Source organism: Gymnoscopelus braueri (assembly GCF_963280865.1).
Source record: "Gymnoscopelus braueri genome assembly, chromosome: 22".
NCBI lineage: Eukaryota > Metazoa > Chordata > Actinopteri > Myctophiformes > Myctophidae > Gymnoscopelus > Gymnoscopelus braueri.
In genome coordinates, this window is record NC_137624.1 from 16,419,083 (window position 1) to 16,435,779 (window position 16,697).

The 16,697-nt window shown below is 41.3% G+C and overlaps 1 protein-coding gene across 1 annotated transcript in view; it reads left to right on the forward strand.

The window, feature by feature from the left end:
• Positions 1-16,697, forward strand: part of igsf9a (immunoglobulin superfamily, member 9a) — a 49,679-nt gene that overhangs the window by 4,197 nt on the left and 28,785 nt on the right. Inside the window, exons 2-6 of the mRNA XM_080419918.1 lie at positions 3,786-3,882; positions 4,094-4,285; positions 11,243-11,380; positions 13,229-13,374; positions 13,756-13,873. Coding sequence (XP_080276044.1) covers positions 3,819-3,882; positions 4,094-4,285; positions 11,243-11,380; positions 13,229-13,374; positions 13,756-13,873 — 658 coding nt within the window. The 5' untranslated portion in view covers positions 3,786-3,818. The remainder of the gene's footprint in view (positions 1-3,785; positions 3,883-4,093; positions 4,286-11,242; positions 11,381-13,228; positions 13,375-13,755; positions 13,874-16,697) is intronic.

Consider the following 16,697-nt stretch of genomic DNA (forward strand, 5'->3'; position numbering starts at 1 on the left):
CCGATATGTGCTGATATGAACATAATGCAGAAAAGATGCTTGGTGTCATTTAGAAGTGTGTGTGTGTGTGTGTGTGTGTGTGTGTGTGTGTGTGTGTGTGTGTGTGTGTGTGTGTGTGTGTGTGTGTGTGTGTGTGTGTGTGTGTGTGTGTGTGTGTGTGTGTGTGTGTGTGTGTGTGTGTGTGTTTCTGTATTTATAGTCATTTATTCCCTGAGAAGTTTACTGTTTCAGTGCACTTATGTACGAATCATTTCTGTCTGTCTGTCTGTCAGTAAAGAATATCAGCTACTGCAGCAACAGCTAGCCTGCTCTGTGTGTGTGTGTGTGTGTGTGTGTGTGCGTGCGCGTGTGTGGGCCTGCATGCATGCTTATTATGCATACGTAATGCATACAGTCACTCTTTCATCCTTAGCTACACTGGACATGTTAAAGATGCAGGCCCGCTTTCATCCTTACCCACATTGTGAAGATAAGAGGAAATGGCAGACTTGAATTCTTCAAACATATACCTTGGCTTCATTTTGGCTGACTCATACTCAGCGACTGATGCCAAATTCAAATGAAATATGTTTACAGCAGCAGACTTACAGTGCAGTAGCTCTATAGCGGCACTTCCTGCAATGACACTGGAGTGCACAACAAAAGCTTGGACATCTGTTGACATTAGAAAGGTTCAGCAACCAAACACCTCCCCTCACTGCAGTGGGATTTTGACTTTCACTTTGATTTCTGCAAATCTGCTGTTTACTAAGGCATGGGAGTGTGTAGAAACGGACTCGGCAGCCTCTGACAACCTATGTAATTGTGTTTCACTGGTTCAGACTTTAGCCCTAGTAGCCGTGAAATGAAAAGAGCCCATAAAGCTTTATGATTAGGGTGAACAGATATGGCCTGTTTTGCAATTGCGCCCCAGGCTGGGCTGCATGTGCTCTCTAATAGTATAGAGGCCATTCAGGAGGTGTAGACATCGTGGAACATGACCAGCGCCACAAATGTGACCAGGGCTGCAAATATCGATTATTTACACAGCGATTATTCTCTCCATTACTTTTTTTTTATTCATCGAAAAATCAATTAGTTATTTTTTTTGTTTCTTAATAATCGACTAAATTGATTAGTGTGATTAACCACTTAAACCCTGTTTTATATTTCGCTGTACAAGGGTTTCGTGCAAAAATAGCTGATCTACAGGCTCACAACACGCAGCACAGCTTGTAGACCTGCTATTTTTGCTACTGTATTTAAATAGAAAAAAGAAAAGAAAGTTCAATATATATATATATATATATATATATATATATATATATATTTATAAATAACCGATTAAATCGATTAGCTCGATTAACTGTTGCAACCCTGAATGTAACTACCCAGGCTTATGATTATAACACACTTTAATTAGAGCAGTGGGTAAGTCGCCTTTGTAGTGCAATTAGCCTAATAATCGTCCAACACAGTAACATCCTGTCAGTGTTAATTTAACAGAGTAACAAGTGGTTAACATAACACTGTAGGATTTATACAGTGTATAATTATATAAAAAGGTAATTACAGCAAAACTTGAATCTTTCAACATTTATTTTGAGCGGTTTCATCTGAGTTAGTCATCATCCTACCACGTATTAATTATGCGGTGCTCTAACAATGATTTCATGCGGTGCCATGGATGGATTGTAATTGTACGTTCCTGCTAAACCAATTTTCTCTATGCTTCTTTTTTAAACTAGCTCTCCCAAGGCACAGGTCTTGGAGAGAGAGCAGTATGAGGCTGTGTAGACATGGGTTGGAACGTGCTGGTGGGATTTGGTCAGCAGCTATGGCCGACTGTGCCATCAGAATATAGCCTTTGGTCTTTCAGTGAGTGTAATTAACTTAGTTAAAAAAAAAAAACTCCTTAGGGGTGTGTAGTAAAGTGTTCAAGGGTACACTCAGTGTGTGGTTGGTGAGCTGATGGGATTATTATTAGACCACTCCCTGTTAAAAGCATTTACTGTATACCTTCCATTTTCTGGATGACATCAATGTAGATAATGTACATAGAGCAAAAGAGGATACAGTGTCAGAAGAATTACAGCCTGACCAATATATCGGTATTGTTATTTGACTTTTTTTGACGACATTGGTTTCGGCAAGAATGCAGCCGATGTGTCCCGATTTTATTTATATATTTTTTAGATTTGACCCGCGACACCGTGTCAGGCTACTTTAGAGCCTAGGTGCCCGGACCACTACGCCAGCATTACGGGCTGTGTCACAATTTGTAACCACTTTCCAACCTGATGTCATCTATTTTTGGCCATGTGATTGATTATAGGCAAACATTTTCCAAAGTTTTCAAAAATGATCAAAAATAGCAGATCTATATGCACTCAATAGGGTGCATTGCGATGTGTTCTAAGCTTGTTGTTCGCTTTGAATAGGGCTTACGCGGTTAAATACAGTTCAGTTATGTATATATTTTACTTATTTGCTTGTCCATTGTATGCCTTCTTTTCATATTTTGAAGTTTAATATATGCACTTAATGAATGTTTAAAATAAAATCTAGCATTGGCCAGGCTTTAGTCAGAACATGGTGCGGCCGTGGCTGAGTTGGTAGTGGTACAGAGGCCGCCTGGGAAACAGAAGGTTTGCGTCCCGAAGGCCCCAGCCTACGTGTCTAAATGTCCCTGAGCAAGACACTTAAAGGGATAGTTCACCCCCAAAATGATTTTTTTAAAAAGCGGTTTCGGTAGGAGACACAAAGATTCTCCTTTGTGTCTCCTTCCAGAACCGCTGCCTACCGTTCCGCTGGTCTTCAAATTATTGGCTTAGGGATGCGACAAAAATAACAAAAATATCCATGAATTCTAGTCTCCATGGGTGTAATCGATAGAAATAAATATATGTTTTGGGGTGAACTATCCCTTTAACCCCTAACTCCTCCCCGAGGCGCTGCCCCCATAGTGCCCACTGCTCCTGATACTTAAATGCAGATAACACATTTCACTGTAATGCAAATATACAGTGACAAATATTCCAAAGGACTGCGGACAAAGTTATTATTAATATTATTACATGTTTTTCCTGAATGACAAACTAACAATTTTTTTTGTTCAATCGGTAGCTTCACTGTGTGCACGCCAAGGTGTTTGACAGGGAAATTGATTTCTGAGCTTTGTCATTGTGTGAGCGGTTTCTAGTGATGTGTTGTTATAAAACCTAGCCTGTAACATTGATTCCTTAGGGGAATTGTGGCATTTTGGTTACCGGCCAACGCATGATAACAGAAATGTTATTGTTTTGAAATGCTGCATCTCGGCAACACTGTGTGTATACGCTTTAATGTTGTCTATATGCCAGCAGCACATCAGCTTATCTGTCCTTGAGCATTGAGTCTCCTGGCTGTTCCAGCCAGCAACTTCATTTATGATGTACCTTAAATAAAAGCCTAAGATGTCTGTCCACACATGACTCTCTGAGGATTTATGTGACATTTATGACACTTTCTCTCAGAAACAGCAATAGAGGGCTGGGGGAGGTTGTGGTTTGCCCATTTGTGTAATGACATGGGATGAATTTCAATGATTGGAAAGCTGTATTGAAAATCTTAACACTTCTCACTGCTTGTCTGTAAACTTTTGACACAGCCCAGCCCACAGATCCCCTAGCTCAGAGATGTGTCAGAGTTAGCTCTCTGCACCTGCAGACTGGGATATCTGCATGTTACAATTGTGTCTCTTATGTCTTCTCTCGTCTGCAGACTGGGATATCTGCATGTGACAGTTGCCTCTTTTTCCTCCACAGGTCTACTGTCTGCAGATCATTTGACTGACAGCTATGGGACCAGCAACAAGGACAAGCTTCCAAATGTTTGCTCTGGTTGCTGTTTTCTGCCTATTCTGTAAGTTTTACCACCAAAGACTTTGATCCAAAACATTTCCATTCCATATCTGAATTTAGATGTATGTTGCGTTCGGGTGTGTGTCATCAGCAAATTACATTTCAGTATGTTTTCATGATTGAAGAACTAATCAAACTGAAACTGTAATTGCTTCAATTAAGTCCTATATCCATTTTAATTGTTCTAATTATATTCCCAACCGCAACCACAGGTATCAGCCAAGCACTGAGGTCAGAAGTGCGTGGCAAGCTGGGCGCTGTGGTGGAGCTGGAATGCGGCTCTCCCCCAGACTTGGTAGTGTCTGCCACGCAACATGTGGTGGAATGGGTGCGCCAGGGAGTCGACACCGCCGTCCTGATCAAATTTGGAGCGTATGCCCCTCGTGTGCATCCCAAGTATGATGGTGAGTCTCTTTGAAAACAAGGCAACCGCATGGATAAAAGTTCTCAGTTGCCATGATTGAGTATTAAGTATATATCAGACAAAACCCTAACCCTAACCCATGTTGCGGTTAAAATCAAGCCCTACTGCAAAAATACAGTAATCTTTTTTTTAAAAAAACAGGTTAAATCCTCAATCTGCAAATTCTTCAACTGGTTGGCTGTATGTAGAATAGCAGGAACACAGGTTTAGAACGAATACCAAAACATATAATTTGTTTAGAGTGCTGTGTGTGTGTGTGTGTGTGTGTGTGTGTGTGTGTGTGTGTGTGGGGGGGGGCTTTCAAGCTTTTTCACAAATTGCAGATTGGGCCTAACACAACGTTTCAGTGAGATTTTGCTTTTGCTTTAATCCCTGCAACCTACAGGTGTGCATAATGTTGTCTTGGTCTCGCGAGACTAGTTAATTAGTAGCTCTTTAACCAGCTCTTGTTACATTTGTTAGCTCCCAGTTTCCAGGCTTCAATCCATTCCTGACTGGCTGTCACATGCTGCGGTGGCAGTTCCTATTGAATGAACAAATGACATAGTGTGTAGTTTCCATGGAAACTTCACCACCACACCTTGATGCTCTTTTACAACTGGCATCCTGGGCGCTCAGTGGGGGCTGTTCTGAGAACAGTTGAGTCTCTCAGATTGCATTATGTGCCATTGTCCCCTCTCTGCCCCAAAGCTCTGAGAAGAACAAAGCCAGTCTGTGGGGAAAAGCGATCCTCTATGAAGCAAGAATACCTTTGTGTGTGTGTGACTGCTGTTGTTCTTTAAAGTCACAAACAAAGGAACCGATGTAGACAATGGGAAAGCATGTCTGGGTGGCTCAGGGATCCTTTTAGTCGGAATCTCCCTCTTTTCCAGTGGAGATACTGCGAGAGAAACTCAACCTATCGACCCCTCTCCGAAAGCTATTGGCATCTCAGCAGGAGTGCTGTGCAGGCTTTTAACAATATTACAGTTTCCAGTTTCCAGCTATGATACCATAATACAAGCAATGAAAAAATGAAAAGCCCAGAAAAAAAGATGTCTTTCTGTTCCACTTGCAGCAATAAGACAACTGGTTATTTTATTGTTATTTTATATATATATATATACAACATCTTTGTATATATATATATATATATATATATATATATATATATATATATATATATATATATATATATATATATATATATATATATTTCTTATAAATATACATATATATATTTCTTATAAATATACATATATATATATATATATATCTTTGTATGGGATAGTCTTTCCCATACAAAAAAATGTGGCTTATTCTTATAATATTACAATACCACTGTCCTCCAGATTCTTCTGTGTCATGTATCGGAAATCACTGTAGTTTGTTAGTGCCGCCCTATTAGTCAGTGAGGTCGTGCAGGTGTTTGCCAAAGTCTATTAAACACTGCTGAGGCCATTCTCATTTCAGTGTTAGAAAAAGAATGCCACACCCTTATGTCTAATTTATGCTCCGTCCTACAACGGTGCCGCACGCCGGAAATAGATGATGTACAAGCACACAACGCATTGCGTCCACAACGCACTGTGAGCTTGTAGGTCGGCTATTTTCGGCATGCGACACCTTCGTACGAGCAAGGGTAAATCAGGCTTCACCTGCCAGACAAGGTAGAACGATACAGACATTTACATAGCAATAAAGTCAGGTTGAAACCTTGGCTGGAGAATTATTGTAAGTGGGGGCATGGGATACTTTAATTTCTTCCCAGGCTCATAAAAGAGGCTAGCCTTTTGTCATGGACTTTAAAGAGGATCCTTCAAGGTGCACTAATGTCATGTTTTATTGCGATGAATTTTAGCTCCGGAATGAGAAGGGATACGCGCGAGTCGCGCTAGTAATACATTTAATCTGTGTACCTTTGGATCCATGGCATCAATAAAATCAATCTATTTTTTGGCAAACGTCCATTAGAATTTGCTGAGGATTTGCTGAGAAAACAGCCTCCACTCTCAAAACAAATGCATGTCCTTCAGAGAAGAGGGGCTACTCGATACCAGTGCGCCTCTCGGGTAACAAACGGATCGTTTAGAAAAGGTCCCGTGCTTCAAGGCCACAAAAGGTTTTAAAAAAAGCTGCATTGTCCAATCCGAAGCCTGGTACGAGCTTTCTCACAGGTACTGCACTAAGAAGCACTGTGATGAGGAAGGGACAGGTGCAACATGGGAGGGTACTAGGGGGGTAAGAACTGCATAGACTGTGGTGTGAATTTCCCTTCCTCAGGGCTGTTCTCAGGTGTCGTCGGCAAGGCAGCCCCACGGATCGGTGTCTGGCTTCAGGTAGAGAACCAAGAATCCACCTGTTACTCACCTGTGACCCGGCACAGTGATTCCAGTGGAAGCTGCCCAAGTGCTCAGGGGTACAACAGTTAATCGAACTGATAGAGTTGATTGAATGGATAGATTTGATCAATTACAATAAAATGGTTGATTAAAAAAAAATACAGAAAATAGCCAATATACAAGCTCACAATGCATCACAATGTTGTGAGCTTGTTGTTCGGTTTAATTATATAAAAGAATATACACACTTCTAGATTATTCAATTAATCCAAAAAGTAATCGATAGAATAATCGCTAAGAAAATACAGCCCTACTTGAACTGTGCCTTGAGGCAGATCATCATTCCAATGCTTTTTACCTCTTCCAAAATGCTACTGTACTACATACCAATGCATTTAACAGGAATATAACACGATACGTGAGTATAGTGTATATCGTATGTATGTTGCCCGCAGGTGGACACGGTAAGAGAAGATTTTCTGTAGATTGATCTGCCCTGAGTGGAAATGAAGTAAGCCTTGCCGAGCCATGAGGCCCATAGGGCAGGAGCTTATATCTCCTGTTTCTGTAGCGTGAGGCAGTTTGATATACAAGTATACCCCCTGAACATGACGCTAGTGTGTCGCAGGGACTTACCCCCAATCCAACCCTTGATGTTGAGTGCCAAGCAAGGAGGCATTGGGTCTTGAGTCTTTGGTATGACCTGGCCGGGGATCGAACCCCCCAATCTCCCAATCTCAGGGCGGACACTCTAACAATATGTTTTAATTCATGTGTTAAATGCTTTGTGAACAGATTGAAAGCCCCCCACCCCCATAGTTCCCATGTTTCCTTCAGTACACAAACAGTTGCTGATGCTTGAGAAAGTCAATACAGCTGTATAAATGCTGTGTTAGCAAGCTGTTACCGCGTAATTCCCCTCACCCGAACACCATGACCAGATTGTGTATAGACACAACACATTACATCCTGAGCTAACATCGCTAATGTGCTTTCCTTTCGTCTGTCGCCAAATGTAAAAGTTGAGCATTAGTGGCTCCCTGGAACGACAATGTAAAAATCCGGAGTTTTCATTCATGTCTGAGACCCTATGGGTCCGTTATTACAATATCAGAGGAAGGACTTTTCTGTGTATGGCTTTTTTTAAATTCACCGGCTGCAGTGGGTCTGCCCCGGATGGCATGCCGAGTTGTGATGATTCAAATTTTAAAACGCTCACACAAGTAGACCTCAATAGAACAACAAGCGATGAAGAGTGTAACCCTATCTGCTCCATTCTCTGACCGAAACCTGAATGCCTCTACACACGGTGAAACGCTTGCCAAGGGCTGACGGCATGTCTTAGAGAACGGATAGGCCCTGGGCCACAGGAATATAATATTCTCACAGGGACATCAACATCCATCTTTTTAAAGCCATGAATTGAATTTAGATCGTTGTTAATATGCAGCACCGTCAAGCTAAACAAACCAGATTCCCCAGAAGACTGCCCCATAATTGAAGAATTATTTTTCAAAATGCTTTACATCCATTTTGGAAAGTAAAAATCAATGCCCAAACTACATCATTTAATATCTCTATAATTGAGATCCATTTTGTAAAACCGTTATCATTTTGTAAACCAAGGACTTAAGTTTCCTGGTATATGCTCCACTATAATCAGTTTTACCCGCTCTATGATTCATTTATATTTTTGTGTTATCAATCATTTGGTAAGAGTAGGCGCCACTCTTCTCAGATGATGAATTTCTCATTTTGAAGCTCAGCTCTCTGTTCTTCAAGAGGGTATTATATCACAGAGCATTTTTGTCACGGCAAGGTTTATGTTACTTTGTCACCCGAGAATGCATTGATGGATGAATGCATGTAGGGCCTCAGCAAGACACGGCTTTGGCAAGTGACGAGAGAATTTTGCCTCTGTGTTGGTTTAAAGTGGGTTCAGCTGAACTAAATAAGGACTCACCTTTGGCTCAGACATAGAAATGCTCTCTTCGGCTTATTCAATGTAGCCGCTGGACATAAGATGACAAAAGAATAAGAAGGATTTGGGGCCAGTGTTTCTTTTTGGCTAGCTGTTGATAGTAGCTGGTGATGGGGGGGAGATTGTGCAGTGCACTTGTTTTCAGTATCACTTTCAGTATATATCGTGGTATGAAAAAGATGGAGAAAAAAACCACCCATAACATGATATATAGAATAACTCTACCCTAATGGCCCTACATTTGTTTGTTCTAGCTGCGCTATAAGCCTAGAGGACAGCATTCATTCGTTTTAAAGCCTTTGAGCACTAGAGGTAGTTTTCATTGGGTGGCCAACCCTCGTCTGATGAATGATGTGTAATGGAGGGACACCGGGGGAAGGGAAATTTGGTGGTGTCCAGGTTTCAGCGTGCTTCAAAAGGGGAGGGAAAGCTAGAACACTAGAACTGAGCACTTAGACTCTTTCATGTTCATATTATACACACATGTACAGTACACGCACGCACGCACACACGCACACACGCACACACCATCTCAGATTACAAGTGTCTTTTACACCCCTTGTTCTGTGTTTTGCTCGGCCCCTCCCTCCCAACATTCAAATTGTTGCATTTGCCTCTGTGCATTTTTCAAATCCCAGCAGCGGTGGCACGAGGTCACCTTCTCACCCCAACCCCGTCACTCCGCCTCTTCCTTTCATGATGATTCATACGGATGCTGTCGGATGTCTTGATGCCGTGTCACTCACACACAACCTATTCTCCAAGCTGTTAAAGAAACCTGTATCAGGCCATGGCATATCCAAATTAGGAGTCACCAGGTTAGGGTTTTTTGGAAAATTGCTAATCCGCTGAGTGCATGCTGATGCGTGTTTTGTATCAAGCACACCCACACACACACACACACACACACACACACACATCCCCCACCATTACCACCCCTGTGGATTTAGTCCCCTTTGGTGGCTTGGAAAAGTAAACACGGTATGTTATCGCTGCCAACATACTCAGCTCTCACTTCCTGGTTTCCTCTGTGACTGTCAAAGCTGTCCCTCCCTACCACTGTTCCCAGATATCACAGCTATGGTTAATAATTACCAACAAGGCATAGACATCCCAGTGGTACGTGCTTTGGATCCGACACTACGCTGTGAGTGTGTGTATGGGGGGTTCACGCTGTGTTCCTTTTTGTTTACATGTTTCTTCTTCTGAGAGAGAGAGAGCGTTTGGTCTAAAGTGGCAGGGACTCCCCACCAGTTGGCCAACTTTCAAGCGTTGAGCGACTGAATGTTTCATTTCCAGATTTTCCACAGTATCTCTGTTGCCTGCTGGTTCTGTTAATGTTCACTCATAAAAAAGAAAGGGAAAAAAAAGGAACGTGTGGGAAATGTATTTCTATATGTATTTTTGGGTTAGTTAGTGTAGGAGAGAGACAGGAAACTGAGGGCAGGGAGTGGAGGAAGACAACGCAGCACTCCATAATCCGGAATTGAACCAGGGACAACGTGATTATGTAGTCGGCGCGTTATCCAGTCAGTGCAGCAACAATTACGAAGAAAGAGTATATTTCTGTAAAAAAAAAAGGTTGCCTCTATATTTAAAAAGAGAGTTGAACAGAGAGGAGTTGTCAAGAAAGTAAGGACACTGAATAAAGGAGACATGGGAAGATAGGTGTGAGTCAGCAAGCACCACAACCCAAAGGGAGCTGTCTCCTGGCAACCAGGAGCTCACATTTCTGTGTGTGTGTGTGTGTGTGTGTGTGTGTGTGTGTGTGTGTGTGTGTGTGTGTGTGTGTGTGTGTGTGTGTGTGTGTGTGTGTGTGTGTGTGTGTGTGTGTGTGTGTGTGTGTGTGTGTGTGTGTGTGTGTGTGTGTGTGTGTGTGTGTGTGTGTGTGTTTGCGTGTGTGTGTGTGTGTGTTTGCGTGTGCGTGCGTGTTGGTTTATCTCTCTGTGTCACTTGAATGCCATTGTTGGTTGCATTCATGAAAACTAACTCAACAAATGCAATGCATTGTAACCTTTATTTGTTCAGGGCAGGTTGCTGAGCACGATTGACCACCACAGTGGTAACACTTCCTGGTTCAACAACCCTTACCCCTCTCTAAAATAACGGGGTGTGATACATCACAGAAGTATCTTTAAGAGAAATTGGTTCACTCCATTTACTCTGAACAATCATTAAGCAGTAATTCGAGCATTTATGTGCACTGCAATAGCGCACTTGAACCAATAACCCAGGTTTTTGTGATTTAGTCAAATGTTGGATTTCCCTCCTTTGACGTAAAACTCATGCTTCTAATCTCCACATTTATCTTTTTAGTTATTTTTGAACGAAAATGTTGCTACAGTGACGTCAAGCCCTATCACATGCAAAAAGGGTAATCAGCATAATGTGAATGTGTTGGAGGTGCAATCAAAGGTGGTTCTTGTTACAGTAGTTTATTGCGATGCAATCTGCTACTGACTTCTGTAACAACTGATTAACCCTTAATGAATCAATAACCTCTTCTCTTCTCTTCTCTTCTCTTCTCTTCTCTTCTCTTCTCTTCTCTTCTCTTCTCTTCTCTTCTCTTCTCTTCTCTTCTCTTCTCTTCTCTTCTCTTCTCTTCTCTTCTCTTCTCACACTGTTTTGTTCCCAGGACGTGTGGCTTTGGTGAGGAACACAACCCTGCAGGTGATGGGCTTAGAACTGGAGGACCAAGGCTTGTATGAATGTCGTATCTTCCTCCTGGATAAATCCACTTACAACAGCACATGGACACTGTTAACTGTAACAGGTGAGATTTCATGTGGAATGAATGACTGACTGACTGACTGACTGACTGACTGACTGACTGACTGACTGACTGACTGACGCTTTATTTTCGGGTCTTGTCCTTCAGGACCCATCCCTTATGGCATTAAAGACACCAAAACATAATTATACAAAAGTACATTCACATCTCACTAACCAAAAGCTGCACGACAGACACAATTTACACAAGATGTGTTTTTTTAACAATTATTTGAAACACAAGATCAAAAATTAAGATATCATAACGTTCTCTTTGTTCGCTCATCCCAGTCTTTCTTTTAAGTATTCAGAAGACCATTTAAGTCTCTCTGCATCACTGAACCACATCAAATCAGAGTTTGTTTTTGCGTGTGGGTTCCCCAGATTGTTGCGTGTGTCTGCCTGCTTGTGTGTTTTTTTTTTGTCAGACAGCCTTGAACTTGTAATGCATACATAACATGAAGGGAGTGCAGTCCTCACTGTAATCACAGACATGAACTAACCATATCTATGAAAATTAACTGGCAGGGTATGAAATACACATGGGTTGCCTTTTGTTCTTTGTGGTTCTTAACCCATTTAGACCGCGAAAGAATCTGTGTCATCATTTCTTTGGACTATTAAAAAAATATATATATGTTTTTTTTTTTTTTATCGTGAACATTTTTGCAAATCTTTTAATATGTATATTTTTTAAGCGAACATTTGTTAAATATTTTGTTCCAGGGACCCCCCAGAAGCAAAGATTTGAGTTACGAATGTTCGCTTTAAATTTTTCTAAATTAGCAGATCTACAAGCTCATAGCGCGGCACTCGGTGCCGTGCTATGAGCTTGTATATCTGCTATTTTTGAATAGCCCAAAGAAATCAAAAAATGACAGATATGCGTCCCCCGGATTGAATGGGTTAAAATTATCTTGGATCTCGATCTGTGGTTTCAAAAAAGCGTGACTATCTCTGCACACAGCCTGCACAAAACAAGGCATTAGTACCCGCAGGATCAAAGCGGGAACAGAAAGCCATGTCTAAGTCTCTCGGTGTGAAAGTGAGGTGAGAGGTGAGTATTAGGATAGATTACCTCGGTCGTCTGTTTGGCTCCTGACAGTCACAGACATGCCCTGCAGGAGCACTCTTCTCCGCATTGTCTGCAAGCTTTCCTCAGTGTGTGAACCTCAGCGGTGGTGGAAAAAAGTACTCACATTTTGTACTTAAGTAAAAGTATCAATACTGCAATGTAGAAATACTCTGTTACAAGTAAAAGTCCGGAATTAAACATTTACGTGAGTAAAAGTTGAAATAGGGCTGAAGTGGTTAATGTATGTTTTGTAATAATAATCAAAATAACTAGTACTAAAGTTTTAAAATTATTGTAGTGGAGTAAAAGTACAATATTTGCCTCTGAGAGGTAGTGGAGTAGAAGTAAAAGTATAGAAAACTGGAAATACTCCAGTAAAGTAAAAGTACCTCAAAATTGTACTTAAGTACAGTACTTGAGTAAATGTACTTAGTTTTGTGAGCTTGCAGATCTGCTATATTTTTGGTGCATGACACCGGCACACAGCTAAGTATAATGCAGGCTTAAGGGGAAAAGGAAGTCAGTCAAACAGTGTTTTGGGGCCCAAACAATAGCTGTCAGAGGTTCTTCACTGTGATGGATGAATAGCACTTCAATTGAGGAATGTTGACTCAAAAATGTATTGGGTCTTTGCTCAAACCATGTAACCACAAAGAATAAGTTGCAGTGGTTGACACTCATTCAACACAAAAATGTCCTTGTAAACCTTACGTGCTGCACTAGTTATTATTATTATTATTATTATTTCAAAACTAAAAATGTTTTGTTTCACCACAGCTCCACCAACCTTTACTAAAACACCACCACCTGTCATGGAGACTCTGGTTGGAAATCAACTGACTTTTGCCTGCGTCGCTAGAGGCAACCCTACTCCTACTATAAGCTGGTTGAAAGATGGCGTGGTTCAAGGAGAAAATGCTGAGGTATGTCTGGCAACACTCATATAATCATGTACAGTATATACAGTATCGGCCCTATCTTGCCCCTTACCCCTTATTCCTAAACTTATTAGCCATATTTTTATATTTTACTATTTTTTGTAAAATAGTTCAACTAGCCGATCTACATTGAGCTTGTAGATCGGCTATTTGTACTATGTTAAAATGTTTTTCAAAATAGTAAAAAATGGCAAAATCGTCTCTCTGTATATTGTATAAATGGATAAATAAACTCATCCATCCATCCTTCCATTTATCAAATCATCTGTCTGTCTGTCTGTCTGTCTGTCTGTCTGTCTGTCTGTCTGTCTGTCTGTCTGTCTGTCTGTCTGTCTGTCTGTCTGTCTGTCCGTCTGTCTGTCTTAGGTCCAGGATGGAACACTGTCTGTGCGAGCGCTGGGTATGGAATCAGGAGGACAGTACACCTGTCATGCGTCCAACTCAGAGGGGAACGTGACCCACATCACAAAACTCAAGGTCAAAGGTCTGTATGCCTCTATGCCTATTGCCATTCTGTCTGTATTTCTGCCTGTATTTCTGCCTGTATTTCTGCCTGTCTCTCTGTCTGTCTGTCTGTCTGCCTGCCTGCCTGCCTGCCTGCCTGCCTGCCTGCCTGTGTGGCAGTCTGTCTCTCTTCCTCGCTATCTAACCATCAATCCAGGGTTGTACAAATTCTTTTGTGTATTAATTTAAATCATGATGACGTTGGTTTTTAGAATTTGGCAAAGTTTTAAAGTATCACTTCATTCTGCCGTCATATTAGATTGAGCACACATTAGACTAAGCTATTAAAATGAAGCAATCTTTTTTTTTTTAAGTAATCTTTTTCTTGGCCAAATTCAGCAGTTCTGAATCCACCAGTCAAAGAGAGAAATAAGCTGTGCAGGGCAGACTGCTGGAAGTTTGTAATAATGTAATCATTCTTTCCGCAAAATCATTAAGACAGTATTCACAGTATTTGGCAAAAATAAATGCGTTTCTTCAAACCACACAGCGCAGAAGAACCTCTATTTCCATTTTGTTTTTCCAACCGCTACAGAATAAACAATCATTGTGCAAATGTTGTGAATGATATGGTTATCACAGCACTCAATATTCAGAATATCCCTTTTAGTCAGGATTGACTCAACTTGATAAGTTCTTGTTTGGCTAACTGCCTCCCTGCCATGTCTGTTTCCAGTGGTGTAAAGCAACTAAGTACATGTACTAAAGAACTGCACTTTTTTTGTAAATGTTTAGGTATTTTTTACTTCACTGGAGTATTTCCAATTTTCAGTACTTTTACTTCTACTCCACTACATCTCAGAGACAAATATTATACTTTTACTCCACTACAATTATTTGAAAACTTTAGTTGCTAGTTACTTTTGATTATCATTACAAAACATACATTAACCACTTTAGCCCTACATACATTTTGGCCATTTGAAAATAGCCGATCTACAAGCTCACAATGTGTCGCGATGCGGCGCATTGTGAGCTTGTAGATCTGCTATTTTCAAACGATTTTTTACACATTTTATATATTTGAAAACTTGTGAAATGGGACATTCTGCACAATGAGTACTTTCTACTTTTGGTACTTTAAGTACATTTTGATACCAATACTTACGTACTTTTACTCACGTAAATGTAGAATTCTGGACTTTTACTTGTAACAGAGTATTTCTACATTGCAGTATTGATACTTTTACTTAAGTATAAAATGTGAGTACTTTTTCCACCACTGTCTGTTTCCCCTGCTTGCATCACGTCAGGGATTGGCAACACAAAACCCTGAACTTGCACTCTGCCCTGGCCCTCCTTAGCCACATGAACCCTAGCGTCCGTATTCTGGGCATGTCATAATGGGAGAACTTTCGGCGAAAATAGCTGATCTACAAGCTCACAACAGATATTTTTGCCGAAGAGATGAAAAAAGGAGTGGACCATGTACACTGTAGACACATGGGAGACCCCAGTCAATAAAGTATATGGGTTTTAAGTCGTTAACCTGTATGTAGGTCCACCACAGTGGTCAAGTGTGTTTCCACAATTTTTGTAACCCATTTTTCCACCCAGTGCCAATTGCCTAAGCTGTAATCCTGGGCGCTACTCTCCCTCTGCCCCGAACTGAGCTCATGCTTCCTTCAATGCATGAGCTGACAGGGGGAAGTTTCCCCGGTAGGACGTAGAGTGTGGAAGGAACACGTTATTCCAACCAGTTCCTTTCCCCTCCATCAGGCGCCCCGGCTGACCAGGGGGAGGCAGTATAGAGACCAGGATTACTGCATGTTTTTTTTGTGAGGGTACCTACCCTAGGGGACACAGGGAGAACATGCAAACTCCACACAGAAAGGCCCTTTCGCCAACCCCACCTAGGGTATGGGCGCTGATGACGCGGAGGAGAGAACTTAGTCTTTTTGTTCCGAGATTGAGTCAAGACCGAGTAAAACTGCAGGCCAGACCAAGCCAAGACCAAGACCATAAAAATGTGTATCTTGAGACCGGACTCGAGACCGAGACCAGTCTTGAGTACTACAGCACTACTACAGCCCTACAGACCCATCACTGCCCCATGGACCTCCAGGCTATCCCCCCTCCACCATATATTATCAGACGTCACAGACTGGCTTGGCCGAGCGTTTATAATTTGAACACAAGTGGCCGTGTGTCATCGGGGGGTGTTTAACGGGAGGAGTAGAACGGAGGCATTAGGTCTTCCTGGTGGGCGCTCCTCACTGGCAGGTGAGCCGGTATAGGGAACAATAGCAGTGGACACAGAGTGTTAATTGGCAAAATGACTAAAGTGGTAGAAAAAAAAGTATGTCTGCAGCTTATATGCCGCACCCCCCGTGGTGACTATACGTTGCCAAGCACTATTGGTATCAAAATGTACTTAAAGTACCAAAAGTAGAAAGTACTCATTGTGCAGAATGTTCCATTTCACAAGTTTTCAAATATATAAAATGTGTAAAAATCTTTTGAAAATAGCCGATCTACAAGCTCACAAAGCGTCGCATCGCGACGCATTGTGAGCTTGTAGATCGGCTATTTTCAAATGGCCAAAATGTATAAAGGGCTGAAGTGGTTAATGTATGTTTTGTAATGATAATCAAAAGTAACTAGTAACTAAAGTTTTCAAATAATTCTAGTGGAGTAAAAGTATAATATTTGCCTCTGAGATGTAAAGTATCTAATAATACAAAATACTAAAATAGTTTTTCTTTTGCTGTACACATATTACGAGAATCAAGACATCCGTTTGAGGTTTGCTATCATAACATACTACATTCCCCGAAATGGATTTGTTTAGCTGTAGACATGGT